The sequence below is a fragment of the Manacus vitellinus genome, unplaced genomic scaffold (assembly GCF_001715985.3).
Source record: "Manacus vitellinus isolate BGI_N305 unplaced genomic scaffold, ASM171598v3 scaffold_22_pilon, whole genome shotgun sequence".
Classification (NCBI taxonomy): domain Eukaryota; kingdom Metazoa; phylum Chordata; class Aves; order Passeriformes; family Pipridae; genus Manacus; species Manacus vitellinus.
Genome location: NW_021939632.1, coordinates 5,612,338 through 5,627,144, shown reverse-complemented (window position 1 = coordinate 5,627,144; position 14,807 = coordinate 5,612,338). Strand labels below are relative to the sequence as shown.

Here is a 14,807-nt window from a genome sequence, read left to right as displayed (position 1 = left end):
TTTTTTTTTTAAAACTATCCAAACGTTACTTCTGTAGTTCTGAGATTCTGGTTTCTCTTGTGAGGGACAAAGAAGTGCCTGTCTATTCAAGGACATCCTCAGAGGTGTGATTTTCAGGAAAAGCTGTCTTTTTTTAGATGCCTTAAACACCTTCCTCCCAACTGACGTTAAAGTGACAGTAGGAACTAACAACTGGGAACTAGACTTGTGGTTCTTGGAAGTGATTTGCTTGAAGGCTGAAAATAATTTTATTACAGAGAGTTGATCCTTGTGGGTCCCTTCCAACTCAGAATATTCAGTGATTCTGCAATTTAATAGCAACAGCTCAATTTTACTTGACAATAGCACCTTTACACTTATTCACATATAGCAGACTTTTTAGAATAATTTTACCTACTGCTTCAATCACTTCTGTACACTGAACTTAGGTTTTTGCTTACTATGAGATTATATCAACTTACCATGGTGACACTTTTTGCATTTATTTCTTGTATTAAATACTCCATTTAAGAAATAGAAAAGTCTTCAGAGTGCTCCTGTAAATCAGTTTCCTATATTAGACTTTTAGTAGTAAATTGTTTTACCCCTCTTTTGGAGTAGGCCTACTTGATTCTGTTTTGCATGCCTGGAGAAAAGTGAAGCTGACCTATTTTCACTGGTATTATGTATATGCTGCAGAGGAATTTCTAGTTTGAAGATTTAGCTGGAATGCTTTGCAAAAACTCTTTAACTGAAAGCTTAATTTGACCAGACAATATCCTTTCTTGGCCCTCCTTTAAAACTCTCAAACTTGTCTCTAATTGTCAGTGCAGTGGTACTGGAAATCTGGGTAGAAGAGCAGTTGAGAGATTTTGATGAAATCAAGTCAGTGATGACGGGACCCTGCCTAGACAACTTGGATGTGTACACTGAAATCTTGGATGGTTTACAGTTCCTGTGATCTAATGCCTCTTTCAGGCTCTAAGTTTTTTCAGCAGCAGCTTAATTGATTGAGCCCTACTGTTATTTGACCAAATGCTGGATAAAATGGCTTGCTTCTCTGGGAAGTGTTGGTGTCCAAACTTCATAAGGAACAAAACTGTCCTGTGAACAGAGCAGAAGTGGCCATGTGGTACAGCAGAACAAGCCCTAGGATCATGATTTGGGAATCTGGTTCGTAGTTTGTTCTTGTCCTGTTGCTTTGTAAACTCTGTTCCCTTTCCATGCAGCGGATAATTGCACTTTATAATTTCTTATTGACTAAATTCAAACTCCATGTGACTGATTAAGTGAATTGCTTTCTATTACACAATGAATTCATGTGAATTAATAGCCTCTCTTAGCAGGGGTACTGAAGGAGCCTGTTTCTCATGGCAGCTGTGCAGGCAGTGGGCACTCATGGGAATGCAAGTGCATAGTGGTATCAAGACAAACAGTGCTTAAGGTCAGCAGGTGTCTTGTGCCTGTAGCAAAGAGCTTGGGATGGGAGTAGTGGTCTCTGGGGTTTGAGTGAAAGGCAGTGGCTGGGGAGGCCACTGAAGAATATAAACGTAGGTGCTTGCTGCTTTTCATTCCCTGTGTGCCTGACTTCAAGTAACTTTTGCCTGATTGACTTACTGGTGCTGATCCTAATTATCAGCCAGGTTAGATAGCAGCTGTATTCTCAAACTCATTCTGTTTTGACTTGGAAGTGCTATCCTGCTGATAAAAACCTGCAGTTCTTTAGATTTTTTTTCTCTCTTCACCTCTCTTCCACCCCCATGTCTCTGCTAACAGTTCTCACCACTGTCAAGCAGTGTGATAAGGTTCCATTGCTTGTTACCTGCTATTGTGTGAAGCAGCAAAGTCAGCAAACAATCTTGTCTGTTTTGTTCTCCTAGTGGTACTAATCAATTTTGTGGCATTTGTTCTATGATACAGTTGCTGCCTGTCCCTTGACGAGGCTAAAGAACAGATATTTTAAATGTCCTTGTTGATATCTGCTAAAGAGCAGTCATTTTAGCCCAATAAACAAGACTAAGCAACTTTCCTCAATGTCTGCCCCAGAAATATCAAGTTGTCTTGTCACTTAAGCAAGATGAGCGTGTATAACTCATGCTTTATCTCTTCATGTTCTTCCAAATACTGCTTTAATAGTAATATTAGAGGATCTGTTTTGTCTCTTGTGCTTGGGATGTGCAAATGTGTTTTTCAAGACCTGTCAAGATGAAAGTCATGAAGTCATGTAATGTGAGAATGTTATTTAGGCTGATGTGTAAGTAGCTACTTGGATCTTTATGGTGACAAAGTGCTTGCGTAGAACAGTCACTTTGAACTGTTTTCTCTGGGACCCTGAGCCCATAGCCCTCCTTGCTGAAGTGGTTGACGAAGGAATAATGGTTGATTACAGGACCATGAGTCTTAAGGGAAGTGCAGTCCTGACTAGGAATCTGTGCAGGATCACAAGTCAAAAACTGAAAGAATTTGTTCTAGGATTATAAGCATTTGTTAAAGTCTTAATCCTGTCAGCTGTTACTTTGTGAATTAGTGTTGCTGTCAGTTGAAGTGATTAATGTGAAATATTTCAGGTCACTAATAATGCAATGAAACTGGAGTTTTTAATATGTTCTTCTTAAATTTGGAATGTGTCAAAACTAATCCGAAGTCAAAGCATAGAACTGGAAAGCTGAGAGCATGCTGAGTTAAGCAGGTGCTGTGACATCCCTGGTTTCTAGCTCTTTCTGTATATATCTTTACCTGTAGTGAAAAAGATTATTCTTCAGAAGAATACTGAAGACCCAGACTTAAGCCCCCATTTTGGGCATGGTAGATGGACATGTTAAAGAATGTTTCCAACTTAGATTTAATATTGGTGGTTTTGGGGGTTTTTTTTGCAAGGTAGTGGTTTGAATCACAGGTTTATCAAAGAAAACAATCCCACTTGACAGGCTGTTGTAGAGTACTGCATTAAAGGATTGTACTCAAAACATGGTGAAGCACTTTAAAAGACTATTTGTAGGAGCTACCTGAACTCTGGACTCCATGTCGCAGAACACCAAAGTGGCTTTTTTTTAAAGCAGATGTTTTATAAGGTTAGTGCTCAGGAGGGCTCTGCCTTGGGCACCACTCTAAAGCAGACATTTAGCAAGTGAAGTTGTTTTAGATCAAGTTGGTTGCGAATTGCCTCAGCCTTCCAGAAAAGAGGTGGTTTTGCTAACTAGGGAAGCTGATCCCTGCTTAGAATGAGCCAGTCCTAAAGTACATAGTGATCTGTGATACAGCCTTTCCACTAAACTGCTGCTGTGGTAAGAAACTCCTCTCCATGATGGTGCTTTTCTGCTATTTAGTGTTCATGGTTTACTGTGAGATTTCATTTTGGGTAGGTAAGGAATTCTCATTACTTTACTCACCAAGAAGTCTCACTGAATGACTTTTATGGCAGCTTTCTGCTTTTATCTACCATGTCATAAAATAGACTATCCAAGCAATTTAAGGAAATGGTCTTTCAAAAGTCAGGAATGTGTGCTTGAAACTGGTGCTGTTTTTCTTTCTACTTGATCATGTTTCAAAGCACAATCTAGGAATCAATTTCATATTTTAAACAATTCTGCAAACATTAGGAATTTTAAGTTTGTCTTATAATGCAAACTAAATTCAAAGTAGGCTTTATGGGTTGAATCTGTTCTGAAGTTATAATGGAAGGAAACTAATTAAAATTACTAGACAAGTTGACTGGTGGTGATACTGTACATCTTTATCTTCATTTAGCTTGTAAAACAGGGATCAAGCAGTGCTCTTGTCCAACTCCTTTCCTTAATATTCACAACTGTCTTCTAATAGTAGCTATCATATAGTATAATTGTATAACAGGGGTCATAGCAGAGTAATGACCCCTGTTATACTCTTGTAAATAAGTATTAGTTAAGGTTTCTAATTATGTGTTAGTCATCATGGACTGGCTGTAAATCTTGTAGCTCTGCTGGACTACTTGTGCAAGTTGGCAAATAGGCCTTCCACTTCCAAAGACTCCTCAGAGATAAGATTTGTAGCAATGCATTGCTGGGACACAGACTTGACTTATGGAGTTACTGAAGCTGGAAGACACTTCTGGAGACAATCTAGTCTAGTCCTCCTGGTGACTGTGCTACTCGTGACCCATAAAGTGGCTCATTATCATCTGTAGGTAGAGCTTTGTGCACTCCAGCTTTTCTCAGGGGAAGGGCAACTCTCCTGCCTTGCCTTGTTGGCTGATCTGTCCTAGAGAGCCTGTAGCTATCCACAGCAGCACTCCAACTGTGAGAGCTAGCTCATCTCTCTGATCCCAGGGAGGTTATAACCCCAGCATCTCCCACCTGATCCCTGTGCTGCATGCATTAGTGTACAGAAGCACCCTGTTGTGCTGATTTCCTAGCAGGGGCACGAGAGCTTATGTGATGAGCTGGCTGTGTATCAGAATAGTAGATTTTTTTTTCTGGTAATGTGTACTGTGGAGAGAGGAAATGTCTCCAAGAGCACACAAGGATAAATGCATATCTTATATTCTGCATTGGTTCTGTATTTTCATGTGACCTGTCACTTGTTAGGTCATAAAGGCAAGTGTCCTGAAATAAGTGTGTTCTAATTCTCTGTGTTGAAGTGGTTCTTAGTTAACACTCTGCCACCCAAAACTTGTTCAGAGTTATGAACAAGCATGTTATATTGTGCCACTCTTCATTCTATAGCACTCTGGAGGCTCTGGTTGGAGATCATGTTTGGCTGTAAATATTTTTATAGTGGTAGGCAAAGGCTTTGTGAGGAAGACCAAGGATAAGACTTCTCCTGTAAGGGAAGCTCTCCACAGCTTTTTAGTTTTATTAACTTTGAATAGCTGTACTGAAATAGGATGTGACCTCTGCACTGGCGTAATAATACAGTTCATATTTGAAGATAGAAATACTGCTTTTGGTTTTGTTATAAAGTACATGACTGCAGTAGTCTGGAAAACTACATGTCTGTTTGTTATTGGAAACATCTGTTCTTGGTCCTGTACAAAGGTATCTTCTTGTATATGCAGAATCCTTTTTGTATGGTATTCACTCTGCCTGATGGGGTAAACTGAAGTGAAGAAACCTGTTTAAAGGTGACAACACAACAGCTGAATTATGGATAACTAATAATTATCTGAGGTACTAAATGACACTGTTGTTGCTTTGTGTGCTGGAAATGCATTGACTGAAAGATGGGAGAAAGGTTGGCACTTGTGTTAAGTCACCTGATTGAGGGAGCTGAGTGTATATATCACGGTATATATCTGTGAACCCCTCAGTTAAGTGCTTAAAATAGTGGAAGTACTTTCAGAGGCTACAGGAAGATGATTCCCCAGTGCCCCTGGGGAGGTAGGACTCTGTAGTTAAGAGTAAACCCAGGGTAGAGGGTTACTACTTGCCTATCTGCATCAAATGTGAGCTCAACAGTGGCTTACATTTTCCAAATAGAGATATGAACATGATACATTACGTGACTTGAGTTTAGGAGCAAGGAATGTAATTGTATGGGCAGACACAGTTGCTTCTGCTGGTATTACTTATACCAAACTAAATGGTGTTTAGACTTGTGATTTATCCCAAGCATCTGGTTCACTAGGAAAACTGAAGGCAAGCGTGATCTAGTGAGATACATCCTCTGGTGGAGCAAATGGTAGCAGACTGTGGCCTGTCTGCAGTATTTGGTGCTATATTCCCAAGATTCTACCAGACCATGGTTGGGGAGGGAATTTGACTGGGTAACATTCATAACAGCTCCTGCGACTCTGTAGCATTCTTCTGGCTGAATTGGCCTTTTTGGAATTTGCTAAATCAATGTTAGTGGCAACTTCTTTGTGGGTTATATAGTTGCAGGTTTTTCACTGAAGTAACTGAAACCACATTGTAACCTGGTACTGAAGTAAGATTTTCATCTAGGTTATTTTGAACTCTGGTGTGCCACCTAAGACACTGATTGTAAAATGAGATATTTGATTTGTCTGTTGTGTTTGTTATGCTCCTGGAGATCCAATTAAGAGTCGGTATTAGTTTAGCGTCTGAAGCATCTCTTAGTGTATGCTGTGTATCAAAGGTGAACGTGCTTCTGCATGGATGAGCTTTCAGAGGAAGCACAGTTGAAGTACACTTTGCAATTCAGTGGGAGTGAGGCTGTTGAAGAAGTCTGTTGTCTAAGTGTCACTTTTCTGGTATGAACCTAGTTGACTAGTGTGAACAATGGTGTCATAATTCACCCTAAGTACTTAGGCAACTAGTCTGTTACCACCACAGTGACAAACTCTTAGCATAGTAATACTGGTTAATGGTACTAACTCAGTCTTTGTGCTTGTAGAAGATTTCTGTCAGGTTTCCTAGCAAGTTCTTGCTGGGATTAGAGCAATGTGATAGATCCTTTTCTTCAATAGTCTGTCTGCAATATGTCTCCTGGGTGTTAATATTAGACTTGGAGGCTTCCTGAAAGTAATTGGAGAGGTCTGACTAGATATCTCCCTACAGAAGAATTGGTTTTAGCTGTAATGGCATTACTGTCATATGACTTCCACTTCAGGTAACACTATCTTGCTGAAATAAAGAGTATATTCTGCTTGGTGCTACGTACAATCTGCTAGTTGCTCTGTGCTGAATAATACGGAAAATGGGATGGTGATTTCCTTTGTTTTTGCCCCATAAAGCTCTGTAACTGATGATTCTGTGTGCTGTCTGTGCAACAGTGAGGCAATTCTAATAACTTTGTGTTGCCTACATGCAAGGATAATGTCTTGATACAATTGATACCTGGCATTTAAGAGCATTAGCTTTTATCATGACATTGCAACCTTATTTACTTATAGATATATGTGATTTTTATTTTTTTTTGGTGGGGGGAGTGCGCCAGTGCCTTAAAAGCACAGTTTAAGGCAAGTCGTTTTTCTTCATCACTTAGCTACTGATCAGAAACAAGTTACTTTCACTCTAAGGGAATTCTGAAAAAAAAAACAAACAAAAAAAAACAAAACAACAACAACTAAAAAAACCCAAATGAAACAAACTCAGATATTTAAGTTCCTTAGGAACAGGGATATGTATGCACTTGCTTATATTTCACTTCAGCTAAGATCTGAGTTCAGTTTTAAAGGGTTGCCTTAAAGTCTTGTTCTTGTGATGCTCAGACTAACTAGACTGAATCTTTCCTGTGACTAAATCTTTGAAGGTTGTAACCTTGCTACAGACTTGGACAGGATTTAATTCCAGCTTTCCTTAGACATCAAGATTATTCTTAGCAAGGTTATTGGCTTGAGGTTACTGCTAATGTGTAAAGTTTTGTCTGTTTGTAATGAGTGATCGGGAATGGTCCTGTACTGAATGATGCAAGAGGGCATATATTTAAGAATTTTATCTAGTAAGTAGATGTAAGTAAAATACTGTCAGATTTGCTTTCCAAGCTGTAATGATCCATCTCTGAAAACTCGGAATTCTGAGTTGGACGATGCTTGGCAAGGATCAAGGGGGAGGTGGGAGATGTGCTGAGTATATACAGGTATTTCGTACTTAAAATAGATCACTGTTGTGTGACCAGATCTGAAGACAGCCTTGAAAGGTGAGGTTGTCCAAGTCCAGCTATAACCTGTTGCAAAGTAGATCGTGCTAGACTTTTGTAGGTTACTGGGATAATGGTCACTTTAAGTAGCAATGTACCTGGGAATCTCCTGTTCTTCATGTTCTACATAGCTGTAGGTGTCAAAAAAATAACTTTGTATAGTAAGTCCACTCTTCTAAAGATCGCTTGATCTTATTAAGCAAATTAAATCTAAGTGGAGAGCTGAAGATGGCTTTGCATGCAGATTGTAGAATAGTGAAAAGTAAGATATGGTGTGGAGGCCAGGATCACTAGTAGGGATTCTTAATCTGAATCGGCTGGCATCCAGTGGCTTGGTGTCTGCTATTGATAGTGTTGGGATATTTTAGTGTGATTTCTGGGTCCTCTTTGTGCATGCAGAGAGGACTTCCAATCACAACTATATTAGAAATACTGCTTTATACTGCCTATGATGTGTTCCAGATGACCAAGTCTTTGGGACTCTCCTTCGCTACAAGTTCATCTCACAGTCTGCAGTCTTTCTTATTATGGAAACTAAAACTCCAGTCTGGTTAATTTGATGAAATATAATTCTGAATTAAAACGGTTCCTCAATCTGTGCTTATCCTTTTCCCAGTCTTGTAGGGGATGGAGAATAATCTTGATCTGGCTTCAGGTTCTGGTTTAACCTTAAACTGCTGTAACGTAGTGAACTCACTAGTCTTGTTTCTTGTGTCTGTTAACTAGCAGTGTAGTAGTTGCTCCTAGAGTGTAGCTGTGACAGCCAGTGTCTTTAAATGTACACAGAATTCTGGGAGGTTTAGGTGGGATTAGTAACTAATAATAATTGTTTGAAACTAGTGTAATCTAACTTTCAGCTACATTGTGAATTGTAACTTTCAGTGTATAAAGTAAATGTAATATTCTGTGGGTTTTTTCCTGTGTATGGCTGTTGCCACTTTGAACAAGGATCTAACCTATATAAAGCATATGTGTACAGAGTAAAGTAGTTCCTTGCCTTAAATTCTTACTTTTTCTCCTGATATTATAAAGTATTATGTTTTCAAAATCCATTTTGAGCTTCCTGCCCGGCGCCCTTAGCTTTGCAACTGCAAGTCTACTTGTAGATCTTAGGTAGAGAAAATGCCTAGTTACCAAAAGCAAATCTCAGGCTTGGGTTTCACTCCAGTGCTCAGCCTGGACGCTGCAGTAGGTGATGGCTGCACCAGCACCCTTTTTAAGGAGTGTAATGAGAACAGGATCAGGGAACCGCCCCGTTTCTGCAGCAATATAAGTAACCTTTTGGCTGCTGTAGTTCCATCTTCTTTGGCCTCAGCTGTAGAAACTGTTTTTCTTCCTTCACATCACCACTGAGGCAACGTGGCCTTGCAGATATGACTGGCAGGCCCAGTCAGCTGTGCTCTCCTGCAGGAGGAGATGGACCTGAACAGCCAGGGGCAAGGGAGAGGGAACTGAGGGAGAGGGGATGGTGAGAGCAGCATTGGGTGATATAAATGGGGACCGTGAAACTGCTGTCCCAATGTGCTCTGCAAGACATCTCAAGCTGAATGAATTCCTTCATCTAATTAAACATGGCCCAGAAAAATCTAAAACCTCAACTGAGAAGCTAGAAGCACCCAGCAGTAAGTGGGGAAGGATACAAGGATATCCCAAGCAGGAATTTCTACCAAGCACATGATGTGATGGTCTTTGTTTCGCTTGAAAACCAGTAACTGGATATATGCCAAGAGATAAGATACTAGCACAGCAAAAGAGAACAGAGTAGCATTTTTAATTTTTCAACCTGCATATCCTAAAATTTTCAGTTGCATTAAATATGCCACTTAATCTCAAATTTTTTTAGTGAATTACCAGTTGGAGCATTTACAGTCCATTGAAAACTGATGAAATTTCAGTACTCCAGTATTTTCTGGATAACCTCAGAACAACTGAGGAGCTCTCACAGTTCATAGCTCAGTGAGATTGTTAATTAGTTTTGTGATTCAGGGAATTTCTGTGACTGCATTCTTTTGGGCATATCACAGAACCAAACACTTCAAAGTCTCTAATTCGTATTCTGATAAATGAGGATCACTAAAATACTGTTGCAAAACCTTGTTCTTTCTGTGCTTGCTTTTGATGACATCATATTTAAGTCTTTATAATAGGTTGAATACCCAGATTTTCCTTTAAAAGTAGGTATCTGAAGGGTTTAACAAAGCTTCTCTGTCAAGCTATTGGGCTAAGGGTTTCTAGAATCCTGGTTTAAAATCCAAAGAATGGCTGCTTTCAGTGGCAGGATAGCAATGAAAAGAAATGTCCAAAGATATCAGCTGCACAGCAAGAGAACAAGGGCTGATCTCAGCAATTTTGAGATTAGAGCTTTATTTCAGTTTTAAATCTCAAACTGAATGGAAGAACTGGAAGCAATTCCAATTAAAGCCTTTGGAGCGGTCTAGAATTTTTTTTATTTATTTAGTAACAGAATATTTATTTGAAAACATATAGCCTTAGTGAAGCTTCTCATGTTTTTTTCTATGTATTTGCATGGCTGTTGCAGAATGGGCTCCTTTCTTGTGAAGTGACAAGTGCTTTTTCCTTTAAGTGATGTATAACTGTGGAGTCTTAATGCACGTGAAGCAAAAAGGGATGTAAAAGCGTGGTCTGTTTTGAAATCTGTGGAGTTATTCAGTTATAGCCTTTGAGTCTTGGTGTTAGGTAAACCAGTCCTGTTTGTAAACTGTGTTCTGAGCAGTTTAACTGTTTATGTTGAGGAGAGGGTGGAGAAAAAGCAGTTTGAAAGGAGTTTATTAATATGTTTATAAACAATTGCCTTGAAGTTTCGAGGGACCAGCCAAGAATGACACAACATTGTGCAGGGGGCCTTAGTTAACCTGGAGAAGTCATGATCTAAACAGATAAGACAAGGGAAGGCTGAAATAATTGCTGATCTTAGGGTTAGGTATCTTACATTGGAGATGGCATGATTTGATTAGTCCTGTGGCCAAGAACAGACCTTCAGAAGTCTAAATCAAAACAGCTGATTAGTAACTCCTGTGGTTTGATTTGTAGATCCTGGTCTGCTTCATGTGGGCAGCCTCTGGCTGGTGTAATCTTCCTTTCTTGGTCTGAAGAGCATCTTTCACTAGCATCACAAAGCTCCTATTGTGCATAGGGCTTTGTGTTACCTATTATAAAATAAATGTAGAGTTATCAAGTCAATGGCTTAATCCTTATCTTCTAAAACAGATGAAGCAGGTAATTACTTCTGATTTCTTAAAGATGAAAGACTGCCTGAAAAAGTTTATTCTCTGACATGGTGTCTGTCTAGCACTTTATTTCAAAACAGGATGAACCGTAACCAGAAGAAACCGCCCACCCTCTGCTCCCTTCCCTTCCCCTCCTCCAAAAAAACCCCAACCTTTCAGAAGGTCAGGGCCTTTTTTTTGTTGATTTTTTTAGAGCTTATGACAGTTAGCTTACGAAGTTCAACATGGTGTCATTAAATTTGAGGGTAAAATGACAGATGGAAATTAAATAGATTGACTTACTGCCTTAGACTGGATTGTTTGGCTTCCTGTCAGAGGAGGGTAAATCTTGCTGGAAATAAACCGTACTCAAACAACAACTAAAAAGCAATGTGGGAGAGGAGGGATACTTACCACAGCATTAGGTGTCTTGTTTGGACACTTATTCAGAGTGAGCTCTTCAACAGGTGTATTAAGACTCTTTGCTTCAAATTTACATTGCCTTAAACTGAAGGTAATTGAGTGATGTTTTAAAGCAGCTGAAACCGTCACAGATTCTTCTAGACACTGCTGCATTTTTGGTGGTTGGATTTCCCAAGACTTGCTTTTCTGTGAACAGATGAGTTATTGTCAGTGTCTTGATTGCCTCAAGGATATTTAATCTGCAGAATAGGAAGAAAATTCATCCTTCCTTAGTCAGAGATGGCTGAGGAAAGAGCTTCCACTTGTGTTAACAGATTATTTTTTTTAACCTCAAGGAACTGTTAGATGTGAGCTTTGAACCATGGTGTGTAAACTGTTTCTTGGGCTGCAGAGGTGGAAATACAAGTAAACAAACAGTTGGCTCTGATGCCTTCTCTTGTTCTGTTAGATTATTCCTATTAAAATCTCACCATGCCCCTTTCTGAACCAGTGATGTGCTTTCAGCCTGTTGTTCTGCAAGCACTGGTACTTCTGCACTGACACTGCCTGTATCAATCCTGTGTCACACTGCTCCAGCCTTGCCTTGTCCTCTGTACTGCCTGGGTGCGCTGGGGCTGGAGGGGGCCACGCTCCCTCTGCTGCCACCAAAGAAGAGACGCTTTGTGTGAAGCTTCTGGGACCTCACTGAGTGTGTACAACATCGGGGTTGTGCTGCGAGTGTACTCCTGCATTCAGAGGGTTCATGCAGTCCTGATGCTCTGAAAAATTCAAGTGGCACTTGTAACAGCTCTGCAGGGAAGATCAAGTACCTTGGTCATTAAGAGCTTTAGATGCAATTGAACTGTAAATTTATATTCTACTGGATGGGTTTTGTTTAATAGTATACTTTGATTACAAGCCAAGTAATATTGTAAGACAGACCTTGCAGTTGCTACTGGCCAGTTGAGGCAGGGTGGCGAAGGAAGCATTTAAATATTCTCTTCGCTTACCTCTATGATGATCTTGTACTGAATCAAGTTTGTCAGTATTTTACCTAAAAGGCAGCTATTCTTTTATTATGACCAGATAAAGATGTGGTATTACACTGAAAAGTAGCTAAGGGTCCCTTGGCTTCTCCAGAAAGCAGCTTATCTACTACTGTCAGGACAGACTACTCTTGAACTAGGACGAAACAGAATTCTCTACAATTTACCAAGAGCAAGCTGTGTTATTTTGGGAACACAGAAAGTCCCCAAACTATCTCATTGTGTGGTCAATCTGTAGCTTTTATGCCCTGAGTGTGTATGTGCAAGCAAGCTGAATTCTAGTTTACCATGTGGACCATAGGCAAAGCAAGCCTTTCAGCAACAGCTTCTGAAGTTCAGATGCTGCCTGTTGTGTTTTCTCCCAGTTTTTCCACATTCCCCTGGCAGGGAGCTTTGTTCTTTTCCTCTCTGGTGACTAAGAATTAAAAACCAATCTTGCAATCTTCTTCTGATTTAGAATGTCTGTACAAAGGCTGAATTCACTGTCCCCAACAAATTTGTTTTTGCACGGTACAGGGAAAACCTGTGGAGAAGTAGGAGTTGTTACATCCCCTTTCTGTACTAAGGAGTGTCCTGGATGAGAGAGCTGATGTATAACAAAATAGAGAAGATTACCAGGGGAAAATATCTGTCTTCACTTACCAATGTTTATTGTTGAATGAACCTTTAAAGATGATTCATTTGCATTACTGTACTGAATGTATGTAGCAAAGAGGTGTGAGTATAAAGTTCTGCATGGAAAAATACTGCTGCTCAGATGTTTGAAAATGCTGTCCTGAGGGCAATTCTTGATTGTTGGCATGTTTGTTCTTGTATGCAGTAGTCAGTGAGAACTTAGTTTGATTTGTTGCTTTTCAGAACATCAAGTCATGACAAGGGGGGAATAAATCATTGTCATCAGTGTACCCCAGGGGAAGTTGTCCAGGCTAGCCATGCAATTGTCAGGGGCACATGAACTTGGTTGCTTGAAGCAAACTGCTTGAACGGGAAAGTTTGGACTGAACAGCATCCAAAGGCCCCTTTCCAGGCTAAATAGTCGTGTTTGTAGCTGATAATTCCTTAGTCTCTGGTTAATTTTGTTTAGGGTAGCTGGTTGCCATGAAGTTTTTTCCAATGAAGTGCTCAATAACTTCTACTGTAGGCCTTGTATTGCCATACAGTAGAACTTGATGGTGTTGGTGTGGCAGTTCCAGTGTCTTTCTGGAGTAGATGTGTCCAGGCAAAATTGAGACTCCTGGTAGGCCCATTGCTTCTGTGCTTCTGGATTAAAGTGTGCTGCTGTAAATCAAGGCTGATATAGCCACTTGTTACAGCAGTGCTTTCTGAACAGTCTGCTGGTCTCCTTGCAACACTCCACCAGGATATGAACAGCTGGAGTCCTTTGTTGTGTTCTGAGGACAGAAGGACCACTACCCCTTATATCTTATGAGCATTTCCATTATACCATGGTATGTCTGAAATACACATATTGGGGTTTTTTTCTGTGTGGAAATCCTGACTAGTGTCACATCTTTTTGTATCGGTTACTTCTGCTTTTCTCCTCAGTGTGCTGTCCCTAGAGATGCTGCTCTGTGCTAATCAGTGTGGCAGCTACTGCTTGAACTTCTGATACAACTACTGTGTCCAGCTACTCTTAAAAAAACAAACAAACAAAAAAAGCAGTATTATTTTTAAGAAGTCTCCAGCACTTAATTACTAGGCTTGCATAACTCACAAACAAAGGCTCATTAGCTAGGGCTTGTTTATAGCAGCTTACTCCTTCATGGCTTTGCAATATCAGGAGAGGAATAGGAACTGAGACTTTCTTGCAGTAAAGCAGGATTTTTTTTTTCCTCAAAACAAATTAGATTTGCAGCATCAAAAGGCAGGAAGAGTGTAAAATAAATGCTAATGCCATGTCATAAGACTTTCTGCAACTTGTTGCTGCCAATTTACTGTGTATCTGTACTTTTTCTGAGCCTATGTAGGGAAGAGATCAAAAGCCAGATTTCTACCTATAAGCAGATCTAAGGTATAGCTGTGTCAACATTAAAGAAATATTTTGGAAAGGTGTAAAGCCTTAAAACAAGAACAATAAAAACCACTTAATTTCATGTTGTTTGTGAAAGTAGGGTTTTCCTTGGAAACTGCTCTAGACAGTAGTCTCATAGGATGGACTTACGAATAGGAATGGCTTGTTAGAAACTTTTGACACTTTAATTAATAGTACTGTTGTCACAAATAGAAGGTTTTTGTTCTACTACCTTGTCCTACTCATACTTTAGACATGTTTTGCTTGCTAGTGCATTGAAGTGGCCCATTCTTCAAACTTGCTGGGCAGGGTTTTAATCTGGTCTTTCAGCACTGGTGAGACACTTTATCAGCATGTTACCATGATGTCACCAATGTCACGGATGGTGACTGTGTTTCTTCTGTCTGCAGATCTAGTTGGTTGCCTGGCACTTGATCTGTGGCAAGCAGGACAATGGCTGCCAGCAAGAGCAAGAACCAGAGTTCCTTGGCCCTGCATAAAGTAATCATGGTTGGCAGTGGAGGTGTGGGCAAATCTGCACTCACGCTTCAATTTATGTATGATGAG

General features: G+C 40.0%; 1 protein-coding gene across 1 annotated transcript in view; it reads left to right on the top strand.

Annotated features, from left to right (window-relative positions):
- RALB (RAS like proto-oncogene B) overlaps positions 1-14,807 on the top strand; it is a 49,783-nt gene that overhangs the window by 24,527 nt on the left and 10,449 nt on the right. The window contains exon 3 of the mRNA XM_008922928.2: positions 14,651-14,807. Coding sequence (XP_008921176.1) covers positions 14,694-14,807 — 114 coding nt within the window. The 5' untranslated portion in view covers positions 14,651-14,693. The remainder of the gene's footprint in view (positions 1-14,650) is intronic.